This window comes from Canis lupus, chromosome 10 (genome assembly GCF_003254725.2).
Source record: "Canis lupus dingo isolate Sandy chromosome 10, ASM325472v2, whole genome shotgun sequence".
Classification (NCBI taxonomy): Eukaryota; Metazoa; Chordata; class Mammalia; order Carnivora; family Canidae; genus Canis; species Canis lupus.
This window is the reverse complement of record NC_064252.1, coordinates 1,063,718-1,079,032: the sequence shown is the minus strand read 5'-3', so window position 1 is coordinate 1,079,032 and position 15,315 is coordinate 1,063,718. Positions and strand designations below refer to the sequence as shown.

Genomic DNA, 15,315 nt, shown 5'->3' with positions numbered 1-15,315 from the left:
CTGCCTGTGTCTCTGCCTCTCTCTGTGTGTCTCTCAGGAATAAATAAATAAAATCTTTAAAAAAAATTATCTTGTTGGGGAAAGACAACTGAGTAAGGAATCAGAAAATCTAGATTCCTGTACCAAGTCACTATCCCAAGTTCTGTGAGTTAGGACCTGCACAAAAACCCACCGGACCCATTCTTCATTTCTGTTAGATGTGACATCCATCTACCCTATATATACCCTACCCTACCCATATACCCTATATACCCTACCCTGATCTAACTATAGATCAAATGAGATCATGTATTTAATGTGTTCTAAAAATTAGAAGGCTCTATATGGGGATCCCTGGGTGGCACAGCGGTTTAGCGCCTGCCTTTGGCCCAGGGCGTGATCCTGGAGACCCGGGATCGAATCCCACGTCGGGCTCCCGGTGCATGGAGCCTGCTTCTCCCTCTGCCTATGTCTCTGCCTCTCTCTCTCTCTCTCTCTGTGACTATCATAAATAGATAAAAATTAAAAAAAAAGAAGGCTCTATATGACACAAGGTACAGTATTTTCCCCTTATTTATTTATATTTAAAATTTTAAATTTATTTATTTGAGAGAGGGAGAGACAGAGAGAGCAGAAACCACAAGGGGAGAGAGAGAGATGCAGACTTCCCACTGAGCAGAGAACCTGATACAGGGCTCAATCCCAGGACCCCAAGATCATGACCTGAGCTGAAGCCAGACCTAAACCTACTCAGCCACTCAAGCACCTCTCCCTCTTCCCATATTTATTTTTTTCTTTCCATATTTAAATTAAGTCTCAGTATATTGTCTATGCCAAGAACTAAAAATATGAGCCAGTGCTATAAAGGTGGTCACTAAAAAAAAAGGCCTTAAATGGAACCTTTTAGGGAAAGGTATCACAAGCTAGGTATCCCAGAGCAGAAGTCTGTAGTTGGGTTACTTCTACTCCTTAATCTTCCAAAAGCGTGAGCAGGCATGGGGAGTTTTAAAGAACTGCCTACAGAATCTTTGCTTCCTCATAAGCCCTTTTCTAAAACTGGCAGGCCTGAGGAGAGCTCATGCTCACTGACAGTTCAGCCCTCTCACAGCCACTGCTCTGCCCTTACTTCGCCCTATCCCCAAACTCAACATGAGGCGATGATGCCTGACTTTTAAGTCTTTTTTGAGTCAGATGTTTTTAATTCTTCCAACAAGCTGAACGATACAGCAGGTTAACTGACACATTAAAAAAATCAGTTTTGACAGACTGATTACCTTGGATCTTGGCTTATAACTGAGGAGGAATTCAATGAATTCCCATTTTCGCAAAACTCTTCCTATTCCCATTTACTTATATATGTGAATAAGGTTTCTCAGCATGAAAACACAAAACAAGAACAGAACTGATATTATAGCAATAAACAATAGTCATTGATGTCTACGTGACCTAATTAGAAAAGCCTAAACAAAGTAAAACTTTTTTTTTATTTTTTTTTAATTTTTTTTTTAAATTTTTTTTTAATTTTTATTTATTTATGATAGTTACAGAGAGAGAGAGAGGCAGAGACACAGACAGAGGGAGAAGCAGGCTCCATGCACCGGGAGCCTGATGTGGGATTCGATCCTGGGTCTCCAGGATCGCGCCCTGGGCCAAAGGCAGGCGCCAAACCGCTGCGCCACCCAGGGATCCCCAAAGTAAAACTTATCTATGTCATAGGAGTAAGCTTTTCCATAACATTTACTGTACAGTCCTGTAACCAGAGGTAAAATGTCTCATTTACTGTATATACATATTTTTGTTGCAGATAAGTATGAAACAATGATCCATAAAAAGACTTTCAGCTATAAAAATATTTTATGCTCGAATATAATTCTGTAAGGAAATGGAACGAATATACAAGATCAGGAGCAAAAAAGGAATACTATACAGGACGGTGGCTCAGCGGTTGAGCGCCTGTCTTCGGCCCAGGCCATGACCCTGGAGTCCCAGGATGGAGTCCCACATTGGGTTCCCTGCAGGGAGCCTACTTCTCCCTCTGCCTGTGTCTCGGCCTCTCTCTCTGTGTCTCTCATGAATAAATAAAATCTTTTAAAAAAAGGAATACTATAATAAAAATGATATGAGTTATGTCTATTAAAAAGAAATATCCTAAGTATTTTTTTTTAATAATAAAATACATGGGGCTTGAACTCATGACCCTGATATCAAGAGTCAGATGCTTGGCCCACTGAGCCACCCAGGTGCCCTGCCTTAAGTTTTTTTTTTTTTTTTTTTAGATAAATGGATTTTTTTTTTTTAAGATTTTATTTATTTATTCATGAGAGACACACACACACACACGGAGGCAGTGAGACAGGCAGAGGGAGAAGCAGGCTCCATACAGGGAGCCGGATGTGGGACTCAATTCCAGGACTCCAGGGTCACGGCCTGGGCCGAAGACAGGCGTCAACCGCTGAGCCACCCAGGGATCCCCCGCCTTAAGTATTTTTAAACGGATAGTTTTGTGTATCAAATTGCTAGGATATTTCGATCTATTTGGATACACTTATAAACAACATGACAGTTTTATTTAAAAAGTCATTATTTGTAATTGTTGAAAATTCTACTTTGCAGGATCTACATGTATAAGAAAATATATAGGTAGCATTTTAGGAACATGCAAGAGATTTCACAGGTTTTCAAGTCTTCAAAGCCAGTTTCCAAACTGGGCTCTGAGGCACCCTGTGCCACTGTGGTAAGCTCACAGGGGCAGATACAAGGGATTTTTCTAACATTCTGAAGAAAATACAGTAACATCTATTGAATACCATGCAGACTATCAACTCTGAACAGCTTACCATTTCAACATCAGACCACCCTACAGTCCTTTTGATAACATTTTTTGTAAAGCTGGTTTTTCCACAGTTGCTGTGACAAAAGCAAATACCGTAAGGAAACCAAAATGTAACAAGAAATGAGGGTGTAACTACCCAATCTGATTCCAAGGTTTGAGAAGTTATGCAGTGTTCAACAGATGCACATCCCATTAGTAAGTATAGTTACTTAAGAATGGAATAAAAATCTTTTTCTCTTTTTTAAAGATTTTATTCACTTATTTACTTAGAGCATAAGCGAGTGCAAGTGAGCAAGCGAGAGGGGAGAGGAGCAGAGGGAGAGGCACAAGTAGATTCTATGATGAACACAGAGCCCGACACGGAGCTGGATTTTACAACCCTGAGATCATGACCCGAGCCAAAATCAAGAATCAGACTCTTGGGATCCCTGGGTGGCGCAGCGGTTTGGCGCCTGCCTTTGGCCCAGGGCGTGATCCTGGAGACCCGGGATCGAATCCCACATCGGGCTTCCGGTGCATGGAGCCTGCTTCTCCCTCTGCCTATGTCTCTGCCTCTCTCTTTCTCTCTCTGTGACTATCATAAATAAATAAAAATTAAAAAAAAAAAAAAAAGAATCAGACTCTTGACTCAGGTGCCCCTCTTATTTTTTTTTAAAGATTGTATTTATTTATTCATGATAGACATAGAGAGAGAGAGAGAGAGAGGCAGAGGGAGAAGCAGGCTCCATGCTGGGAGCCCGACTTGGGACTCGATCCCAGGACTCCAGGATCATGCCCTGGGCCAAATGCAGGCACTAAACTGCTGAGCCACCCAGGGATCCCCTTGTTTTTTGTTTTTTTTTTTTAAAGGTATACTCTACTCCCAGTATGGGACTCAAACTCACAACCCCAGGGATCAAGAGTCACATGCTCTACTGACTGAGCCAGCCAGGTGCCTCTTAAGTATTTCTTTTGGTCTAGAGCAAAAATATATTGACATAACTTAAGTTAGTGCCATGAACTGAAAAGGGTCGAGAACCTTTGCTTAGTGTGGGAGCCAAACACAGTGATCCGAAGTGGCATCTGCACCCCAGTGTTTAGAGCAGCAATGTCCACAACAGCCAATCTATGGAAAAAGCCCAGATGTCCATCGACAGATGAATGAATAAAGAGGATGTCGTAAGCATAACCAATGGAATACTACTCAGCATTCAAAAAAATGAAACTTAACCATTTGTAACCATGTGGATGGGACTACAGGATATTATGCTAAGCAAAATAAGTCAATCAGAGAAAGACAATTATCATGATTTCCACTCATATGTGAAATTTAAGAAACAAAACAGAGGATCATAGAAGAAGGAAGGGAAAATAAAATAAGACGATATTAGAGAGGGGGACAAAACATAAGAGACTCTGAACTATAGAGAACAAATAGGGTTGCTAGAAGGGGGTGGGTAGGGGGATGGGGTAACCAGGTGATGGGTATTAAGGAGGGCAAATAATATATAATATGCACTGGGTGTTATATGCTACTGATGAATCACTAAATTCTACCCCTGAAACTAATAATACAGTATATGTTAATAAATGGAATTTATTTATTTTTTTAAAAAGATTTTATTTATTTATTCATGAGAGACACAGAGAGGCTGAGACACACAGGCAGAGGGAGAAGCAGGCTCCATGCAGGGAGCCTGATGCCGAACTCAATTCTGGGATTCTGGGATCACGCCTGAGCCAAAGGCAGAAACTCAGCCACTGAGCCACCTAGGCGTTCTAATTAATTGAATTTAAATTCAAAAAAGAGTGTGGGGGCAGCCCAGGTGGCTCGGCGGTTTAGCGCTGCCTTCAGCACAGGGCGTGATCCTGGAGACCCGGGATTGAGTCCCACATCAGGCTCCCTGCATGGAGCCTGCTTCTCCCTCTGCCTGTGTCTCTGCCTCTCTGTGTGTGTGTATGTGTCTCTCATGAATAAATAAATAAATAAATAAATAAATAAATAAATAAATAAATAAATAAGTAAGTAAGTAAGTAAGTAAGTAAGTAAGTAAGTAAGTGTGGGACCACAAGCCTAGGAACTCTTTTAGTTATACTTGGGATTGCCAGCAGGTGGTACTACCATGATTGAGTTAGCTAGGGAAGAGGCCCTATACCTTGTTCCCAGGATCTGAAACACTTCAGAATAAGAGTGTTCCTGGACCAGACAAGATATCATAAAACAAAATGGGATCTTTAGATCATTTATTCCAATAGTTTTCAAACGTGCAAAAAAAAGCAACAGAATCTCATTTTTTTTTTTTTTTTACATTCATTAGAGACACTGAGAGAGAGAGTCAGAGACATAGACAGAGGGAGAAGCAGGTTCCTCGCAGGGAGCCTGATGTGGGACTTGATCTCCAGACCAGGATCACGCCCTGAGCCAAAGGCAGACACACTCAACCACTGAGCCACCCAGGTGTCCCTCACACAAAATCTTTTTTTTTTTTTTTTCCTCACACAAAATCTTAAAATAAAAGCAGAACCATTTTTTCAGTGGGTTGGGGAGGCCAAAGCCCTACAATGACACCTCAGCTCAGAAGAGGGCGCCCTGGAGAACTCTGAAGTTCTAGGGACACCTGAAGAAAATCACTCATCTAAATCACTCTCCAGGGGATCCCTGGATGGTTCAGTGGTTTGGTGCCTGCCTTTGGCCCAGGGCGTGATCCTCGAGTCCCATGTCAGGCTCCCTGCATGGAGCCTGCTTCTCCCTCTGCCTATGTCTCTGCCTCTCTTCTCTCTGTGTCACTCATGAATAAATAAATAAAATCTTAAAAAAAAAAAAAATCACTCTCCACTTCACAGAATAAACCAAGGCTCACAGAAAGGTCTGGTATCACAGAGGCACTCAGTGGCAGAGTTGGTTCCAGAATCTAAGTCTCTCAACAGAACTGAAAAGGAAGACCAAATCTTCTACTTCATCCCACTGATCTTTTTTTTTTTAAGACTTTTATATATTTATTCATGAGAGACACCGAGAGAGAGAGAGAGAGAGAGAGAGAGAGGCCAAGACACAGGCAGAGGGAGAAGAGGCTCCCTGCAGGAAACCCAATGTGGGACTCGATCCCGGGACTTCAGGACCACACCCTGGGCCAAAGGCAGCACTAAACCACTGAGCCACCCGGGCATCCCCATCCCACTGATCTTGAAGGCAGAAGGATTAGGGCTCTGTTCTACCATCCATTACTGGGGGACCTTGGGCATATCACCTCACAGTGGGGGCTTTGGTTTCCTTATCTATAAAAAAGATCAGAATTATTTTATTCTGTTTGGGTCTGTTTCTTTTTTTTTTTTTTTTTTTTTTTTTTTTTTAATTTTATTTATTTATGATAGTCACATAGAGAGAGAGAGAGAGGCAGAGACACAGGCAGAGGGAGAAGCAGGCTCCATGCACCAGGAGCCCGACGTGGGATTCGATCCCGGGTCTCCAGGATCGCGCCCTGGGCCAAAGGCAGGCGCCAAACCGCTGCGCCACCCAGGGATCCCTTGGGTCTGTTTCAAAGGAACAAATGCTAGCATAGCAAGAAATAGTGGGGAAAGGATAAAGATTTGGGGGCAAATCGGTCTTTAAGTATTGTGACCTATAGTTAAACGAATTTCTGATTCACTATCAAGTTATTTAGGCCAACACTTTGGTCCCTTGAGGAAGAGGGGACAGATTTTTTTGGTGACCTTCCAAGTGACATTCTTCATTAATCTCATTTCCCACTCTGGCATCTCTCACCTTGCAAAGCCAACCCCTCTGCTGGTCCCACTGGTGTCTCGGAGGATTCGAGTGGAGATAACTTGGCCAAAAGGCTTCAGCATCCCCTCTAGTTCTTGCTCATCCATTGACAGAGGAAGGTTTGATATGTATAAATTTGTGGGGTCCTGCTCCTGTTGCTATGGAAAAAAAGGGAGGAAATGAAACTCACATCTCTCTTTTTTTTTTTTTTTTTTGAAACTCACATCTCTTATCCCTCTACAACCCTCAGCCCTCATCAAAAATTACATCTCTGAAAAAAAAAAAAAATTACATCTCTGAAAAGACATAGTAGGAAGGGGGCCACATAAACCAAACCAAAGGAATCTTAACTGTTTATAACACTTAGTCTCACTGCCATGGATTGGATGTTGAGTCCAGGCCAAAAAAAAAAGAAGAAGAAAGCAGATTTAATATTTCTAGTACTTTAGAAGCCCATAATACAAGTCACTGATGAAGTTTTGGCTGTCTCTTTAAGAACCAGGCAGGGCAGCACTCCCTGCCAACAGCCTACTCCAGGGGATGGATTCTCTCGGACTGCACTGCTCCCCTGCTGGACTGTTTTAAGTAATCCTCCCTCCTTCCTCTTCCGGCCAGAGCAGAATCCTCTAAGTAGGAATGCCTGTTCACTCCCCAGTGGAGAGAGAGCAGGAAGAGGGAGAAGGGGAAAGGGAAGGTAATGTGCTGCCTTTGGCCCAGGGCGTGATCCTTGAGTCCCATGTCAGGCTCCCTGCATGGAGCCTGCTTCTCCCTCTGCCTATGTCTCTGCCTCTCTTCTCTCTCTCTGTGTCACTCATGAATAAATGTATAGCTTACTGGGTCAGCTTGCAGCCCGGAGAGCTCTAGTCTCATAGGAACTCTGAAAGCTCCTGAACTCCACTGTGAGAGGGCTTTTCTCCAGAAAGAAGAGGTTTCGGAAGAGCCCCTCCAGGGAGTAGAATATACAAAATGGCAAGAACTTCCCATAGCTGTATTGTTAAGAATTTAAGTAGTCACTGCCCTAGACAGTGGGTCACCAGCAAACTCCAACCCCTCTTCTGCCTTTCCCTTCAGGACTTTTAATTCTTTAACCACACAGTAAGAGGTGCCAGGTAGGCCTGCCTCATCAGCTCTATAGAGTATTCACAATGACTTCAGAAAGGCAAGGGAGCAATCCCACCTCAAAAAAGGGAGAGAAAAACCTCTGGTTTTCTAATAGTTTGGATTAAGATAAAAGCTCCAGGGAGATTCAACAAGGAAGGACAGTTTCCTTCCTTGCTTTGGCTTCCCTCTCCCCAACTCCTAACAACTCTCCTACCCCTATCTCCCTCCCCCCACCCCACCTGCACCCAGAGAGAAAAGCACTGTTCTTAACTTCTGAGTTGGGCAACTGGCTTCTTCAGAGAATGTTGCAAAACTACTACAAGATGTCTGGTAGGCAAGTGGGGCCAGGGTGGAAATGGGGAAACAGCAAGAGAAAGGGAAGCCTCTTGACCCTCTTATCTGATTATAATATTTGATGAGAGGAACAGAGTCTCCAGATCTAACCTGCCACAGATTTTGAAGAACATCTTCCTCTGGCAGCCAAGGGGTACTGGGACCCTGGCCCAGCCCATCTTTGGCCAGACATAGTAAAAAAAATACTTCAGATAGCCCTCACCCATCAAATTCATGGCTTTAAACCCTCTGGAGGCCTTAGAACTCAAGCTCTGGTGCTAAGCACAACCCCTCTGAGGAACAGACATGGGACAGCAAGCGCCCTTACCTTTGCCATCTGTGCCTGTACACCACTGGCTTTCAGTGCTGTCACAGCTTTCTGTGCTGCTGAAGGACTGTCAAAGTCCACAAAGCCATAGCCTAGAACAGGGAAACAGCATCACTAGGAGGCGAGGGTGTAAGGGAGGTAGGAAGAAGAAGAAGAGTTTTCAGGAGACAGAGGAAGAATTATGATCCATGTAATAAAAGTAGTAGGGAGAAAGAGAAATTAAGACGTTTCATGTGGTCATCCATGTACTTGTCAAATCCCATGATATTTGGTCAGTTTTACAGCTAAGGCCGCCAAGGCCGATGAAGTCCTTGTGGTGTTGCCTTTCCCCTCCCCCCTTAAGAAATCTAAGGTTTCAGAAACGAGGTTCTTGTAATAATCCACAGCCCCCACCCCTAACAGAATTCTTTCCTGCTTTCTAGCCAAATCCCAAGAATGCTAGGAATGTAGGGAATACAGCCTCTCCACTGCAGATAGCCAGGCACCTGCAAGAATCCTGATCCACCCCAACAGATAGTCCTTCCCGTTCCTTCCTCTCTTCCATCCCCACTTAGAGCTGCTCAAAACCTAAACAAAGTTATTCATCCTTACAAGATAATACTAAGTCATCCCACCACTATCACCACAACAAGGCATTTCTAACGGTTTACTAAGTAGAAATAATCTTACCTACTCAAACCTACCAACCAATCTGGGGAATCTTCATGAAACATGAAGTCCAAAATAAGCACAAGGGACTCACAGGCACTCTGTGAAGGCTTCTAGCCTTGGGTCCTCAAAAGAGCATTTTCAGCTCTAGCTATCTGGTCACCAAACAATCTAACTATCTACTAGTCTTTTAAGCCTGAAAACCTTACAGAGACTCCTCGTCACTGGGTACTCTCACCTTTGCATTTGTTTGTGCTCTTGTCCAGTATGGCCTTAGTGGAGACAATCTTGCCATATCTAAGGGAAAATAAAATGCAAAGTGATAATGTTGGGGCAGGTATTTGGAACAGGTCAGGGACTGAGACATCTGGATGAATCCATGCCCCTTCTTCACAACTGTTCCCACTCAAACCTTAATAAAAACAAGAAAAAATGAATTTAAAATGTCATGCTTATCATATACACCTATTCTCCAAAGGTGCCTACAAGAAATAAGGTAACTGTAGTCCTTATAATATCAACACATTTCTCTCTTCTTCCCCAACTAAGACTCAGGTATTAGTTGGAAAGAGACTACTATCTTCTGGGAAAGAAGCCTGGTGATGTCCACATAACAGAATCTGTACAGGCAGAGCATTGGCTGGAATTCCCTGGAGACTAAATATAATCCTTAATAATTACTTATTTTCTTTTGGAAAAACACCATTCCTCCAATGAAAAATCATAGACACCTGTCTTTTCTGATACCCTGCTCTCCACCCCTGAGTAAAGGTTAACCTGAACCAAACTGTTTTTGTTCAAACCCTGGCTCTGGCACTGTGGAGCTGTCATCGTGGACAAGTCATTTAACTTTCTCAGGCCTCAGTTTCATTATCTGCAGAAACAGGGTTGTTGGGAATACGATATGAAATCATGGATACAAAGCACTAATGTCTACTACATGGCAAACACTTGAAAGTTCTTAACTGCTGTCATTTTTGTTATTATATTCAAGGAACCTTAACTTTAGTGAAAACGGTTCTCTCTCCTGGTTTACTTTATTCTAAGATTTCTATTTCTCACTGTCAAGACTTGAGTATGTTAGGGAGGTGAGTAGGTATAAGGCCACAGCAACAGTATAAGGACAATTTCCCAAAACTTAACAGTAAGACAAAATGAGGACTGAAAATATCCTTTCAATGTCATTCTGGAACACTGTCTACAAGGCCCATTTGAAATATATCTCGTTATCTAGGGGGGTATTTTTTTTTAAGATCTTATTTATTTATTCATGAGAGACAGGGAGAGAGGCAGAGACAGAGGCAGAGGGAGAAGCAGGCTCCATGCAGGAAACCCAATGTGGGACTCGATCCCGGGTCTCCAGGATCAGGCCCTGGGCCGAAGGCAGCGCCAAACCACTGAGCCACCCAGGGATCCCCTAGGGGGGTATTTCTTTGACTTACTACTTACTACTAGGGTCCAGACCTTGTGAAGATATATATTAACTTGTATATTTTGTCCAGTAGAAATACAAATAATTTCTTTTTTTAATTTTTAAAAAATATTTTATTTATTTATTTTGGGGGGTGGTGATGAAGCAGAGGAAGAGGGACACGCAGACTCCATGGTGAGCACAGAGCCTGACATGGGGCTTGATTCCCACCACCCCAAGACCATGACCTGAGCTGAAAAGAGAGAATCCCAAAGGTTACTGTTTTATACTGTCCTGTAGGATATGAACCAATTTTGTATATAACCTATAAATCTTATTCCAACATTCTTTCTTTAGTACCTATAAATATTCAGTCCCTCAAATGCTCTTTGAATCCATTTTATCATCTTATTGGTTCCCTTATTAATGAATGAAATAAATCTTGAGCATGTGTTTACCTATATTTGTATGAGTCATGTTTTTCAACTTTTTGAAAACTATACTTTGGCAGCAAAGTCATCTGGAGTTCCCCAAACTTGAGCAGTGCAGTATCACAGGTCAGGACTATATTACAATTGTTCCACTAGAAAGAAGTCTTTAAGTTCCACTCTAGGAAGGTGAAAATTAAAGAATCAGAAGCATAGGATTTAACTGAAAACAGTTGGCAAGGACTGAATACGAGACCAATACCCTAAACAAGTGATGGTTTTGTTTGTTTTTTTAATTTCCCCTCTCATCCCTAAAGATTATATGATGATTGATATATTTTTTATTCCTTGGGAGCCTCTCACTGACTTTTTTGGTTGGGCTTCTGTCACCCACTGAATTAGACAGAATAAGCCAAGCAATGCCCTGGAGGCTGGGAAAAGAACACATTAAAATGGGGGTGGGGATGAATGTGGAGAGCCTAGCCCTTTAGGGCTACATATTTGGATTCTTTTCAAATTAAGGCAAAGGAAGGGATGCATGAGCCTGGCTAGAGGACATACATGCTGCTATCCCTATCAAGGCCTCAGGGTGGAGTTTGCTGTGGTCTGAGCAGGTTGAGATAAGAGCCCAGAGTTTCTACTACAGCTGACAATAGCTAGGGTGCTGCTGCTTCTTCCACAGAGGACCGAGCCTCTCCAGGAGAGCCAGGGGTTCCTATCCCAGACTCTTGTCTCTCCTGTCTGCCCAGCAGGGTTTAGGATCCAGCAACATTCACTTCCCCTACATCCCAGAGAGACAACTGGGACAAAACCAGGAAGTCCCTCTGTGCACGGTAAACATGCTTCCTAGAAAGGTTTAGCTCGCAGCATCCAAAAGGGTTTCAGCCACCTGCTCTTTTCTGCCTCCTTTTTGTCATAATTCATCTAGCACCTATTCTTTCCCTGCTTCATTTCTACTTCTCCATATCCCCTATTGAGCTCCTTAGTTCCATCCTATATGATGACCCTAACTATTCTCATCCCTTCAGACATAGTCAAAGGTAAGGCAACTGTTAGGAAGAGCAAAATGAAAGCCTAAAAGTATGGTGAAGTAGACCTGAGTTTTTGTCTTGTGGTCTTGCAGAATGAGAGGATTTATGTAGCACATTATAGTTAGTACTAGAAATACATGGTGCAGAAATCAACAAACCAGACTGATATGATAGTCTTTTCTCTCACACACCAATATTTCTGCCGATTCCCATTTCCCTCAAAAATTACTAGTTCTAGACTAAGTCCCCTCACTTCCATTTAAATAGTTTTCTAGCAAGGTGAGCTGAGGTAAAGAAACCAGTTTTACCCATATGCCTAGCCTTTAGAGATTGAGTTTGTACAGTGCAGTGTTAGCAAAAACCTGTATGATTTGCATGGACCAAACCTCAAAAGAGTAAGGGACTTATAAAATATCTCTGATGACTCCTACAACTACATTTTGGGGGCAGAATGTTCTGCTTTTCCAAGATTTGGAACAGCTAGAATTTACATACACTGCTGTGGGAGTTTGAATTAGTTTAACCACTTCAAAAATTACTTAGTGTTATCTACAAAAGCTGAACACATGTATATCCTATGACTCATCAATTTATATTGCCAACATAAATGTGTACACATATGCACCAACATGTACAAGTTCATGGCAGTACTATTCATATTCATAATAGTCACAAACTAGAAACAACTCAAAATGTCCAGCAACAATAGAATGAGTAAATGAACTATGGTATATTCCTATAATGGAATTCCATAACGCAATAAGAAGAAACAAAGTTTTGCTACATGGAACAATGTAGATGAATCTCACAAATAACACTGAGCAAAAGAAGCCAGACATAAAAGGGCATTCCACTATATCATTATATTTATATGAAGTTCAAACAAACCACAGCAATCAATTATTTAGATATCATTGGGGGTAGGGGGGACAGAAACTGAGAGGCGGGCTTCTGAAGAGTTGGTGATGTTCTATGTTACAAGGGTATGTTCACCTTGTGAAGTCACTGTTGTATATACACTTAGGATTTGTGCACTTTTCTATGTTATATATAAATAAAAAGTTTTAAAAGATGGCTATTACACAGTCTAAGGTTCCTATTTCTATTTCTTTCCACCATTCACTTACCCAAACTCAGTTTTCCCCTCCTCATCCCCCAGATTTCTTCCTCTAAGCATTCCCTCAAATATATCATTTGAAACACATATTTTTCTGCCAAATGGAACTGAGCTGGCATCTTTGGATCCTTGCAATTTTTCCAGCATTCCCAACTGGGCTAATTCCATGGTAGTTATCTTTACCTCGTGACTCAAATATACTGTGAAGAACCCCAAAAGGTATGTAAGGGGTAGATGCAAAGCAACAGCCCTTTTCTCCACCTTCTCCTTTATCCACTAATTTGAGAGCTCCTCTAGTTCACTGGGATTATCTCTATCAGTAGAAAAGCTCCTAAGTGTACAATGCAATTGTCTAGTTCTACCTTCTTCTACCCCTACTGCCAACTCTCACTGCCTTCTAATCAATATCTTTAGAGACATTAAGCATTTCTATATGAGGTGTAAGGACAGGAATCTTTCCACAAAGACCATCAGTTCTGGGAGCACAATGGAAATAGTCACATACTCAGCTTCAAAGGCCAGCCCATCCTGACTTTCCTCAGAGAAACACACAAAGGGGAGGAATCCCTGGGTGGCTCAGCGGTTTCGCCCCTGCCTTTGGCCCAGGGCACGATCCTGGAGTCCCGGGATCGAGTCCCGAGTCCCGAGTCGGGCTCCTGGCATGGAGCCTGCTTCTCCCTTTGCCTGTGTCTCTGCCTCTCTCTCTCTCTCTATGTCTATCATAAATAAATAAAAATAAATCTTTAAAAAAAAAAAAGAAGCACACAAAGGTTTTATACATTAGAAGCAGGTAGAATTTCCTTAAGAGGGACTGCTAGGAAACCTTGTGACAAATAATACTGCATTTCAGGACAAGAGTATCTGACAAGAAGCCAGTATCACTGAATCTGTATTGTCTCTCAAGCCTCCTCACATGTTCCCCAACTTACGACTGGCACAATTTGACAAGGTCCTGGTCAGTAGTGCCTGGTTGCAATCCCCGAATATAGAGGTTGGTTTTGCTCAACTGGTCATTTCCATTGCTCCCACTGCTGCTGTTTGGGGTACTGCTGCTTGGACTAGGTGGTGCCATCTGCTGAGACAATGACACATATGGCTGCAGAAAGACATGAGGAACAGAAGGTCAGAAGATTATACATCTAGATATTGGAGAGTGAGGAAGAACCTGGCTCCATGGAAAGAATGATTCCAAACTTTAACAGCAATTAACTCAATAGAGAGTAAAAACAACACCAAAACTAAGGAATTCCTCTCTGTCATAGAATAAGAAAATACGTAACTGTCTTACCTATCTTTCATGAATAATGAGAGGCCAAAATAGGCTTGTTTAAGGTTTTGAAAAAAAAATACTTTGTTATAGTAGAATGTTTTTATCAGACTGATACTGGAGAACACAATGTATGCCTCTTAAGTTAATATAATGAGACAAGACTGACAATATCTAGGTTCTATTTGAAAATTATGAAGAGGGATCCCTGGGTGGCGCAGCGGTTTGGCGCCTGCCTTTGGCCCAGGGCGCGATCCTGGAGACCCGGGATCGAATCCCACATCGGGCTCCTGGTGCATGGAGCCTGCTTCTCCCTCTGCCTGTGTCTCTGCCTCTCTCTCTCTCTCTCTCTCTGTGACTATCATGAATAAATAAATAAAATCTTTAAAAAAAAAAAAAGAAAATTATGAAGATGAGGGACACCTGGGTGGCTCAGTGGTTGAGCGTCTGCCTTTGGCTCGGGGCGTGGTCCCAGAGTCCTAGGATCAAGTCCTGCATCGGGATTCCTGCATGGAGCCTGCTTCTCCCTCTGCCTATGTCTCTGCCTCTCTCTCTGTGTCTCTCATAGATAAATAAATAAATAAAATATTTAAAAAAATAAAAATTATGAAGATGAAATAAAACTTTAAAACTATAAATAAATTTTACATATGATTCAAAAAAACTGTAGAATAGGAGAACTGCAAAATTCCTTCAAGATCTTAAACATTATTATAAACTTAGACAAATAAAATGAAATACAAATGACCATGTAAAAATACTAATTACCAGTAAAAACTAAAATTTGTTACCATACTAATACAGCTTTAGTCCTAAGTAACTTACAAATTTTTAAAAGTTTAAGTGACTGAACAATAGATACATTATGGTCAAGGAAACCCAAGATTTGGGATGAAGCATCCCTCATCTCTTGCTACTGATACCAAGGCAGGCAACGAGATTCTGTTACATTTTTAAGGTACTTCTGTTAGAGAAAAACTTCTGTTAGTTGGGTGAAACACGGATCCATTCCTCATGGATATTTTTTTTAATTTTTTTTTAATTAAAAAAATTTTTTTTATGATAGTCATCACAGAGAGAGAGGCAGAGACACAGGC

The 15,315-nt window shown here is 41.9% G+C and overlaps 1 protein-coding gene across 13 annotated transcripts in view; it reads right to left on the bottom strand.

Annotated features, from left to right (window-relative positions):
- The window catches only part of RBMS2 (RNA binding motif single stranded interacting protein 2), a 92,111-nt gene that overhangs the window by 11,983 nt on the left and 64,813 nt on the right, over positions 1 to 15,315 (bottom strand). For 12 of the 13 annotated variants that reach the window (XM_025476959.3, XM_025476965.3, XM_025476963.3 and 9 more), the window contains 4 exons: positions 13,881 to 14,047; positions 9,203 to 9,261; positions 8,317 to 8,408; positions 6,555 to 6,712 (listed from right to left, as the gene is read on the bottom strand). In XM_025476959.3, the coding sequence (XP_025332744.1) occupies positions 6,555 to 6,712; positions 8,317 to 8,408; positions 9,203 to 9,261; positions 13,881 to 14,047 (476 nt within the window). The remainder of the gene's footprint in view (positions 1 to 6,554; positions 6,713 to 8,316; positions 8,409 to 9,202; positions 9,262 to 13,880; positions 14,048 to 15,315) is intronic. The other variant, XM_049115670.1, reaches the window with a different exon arrangement.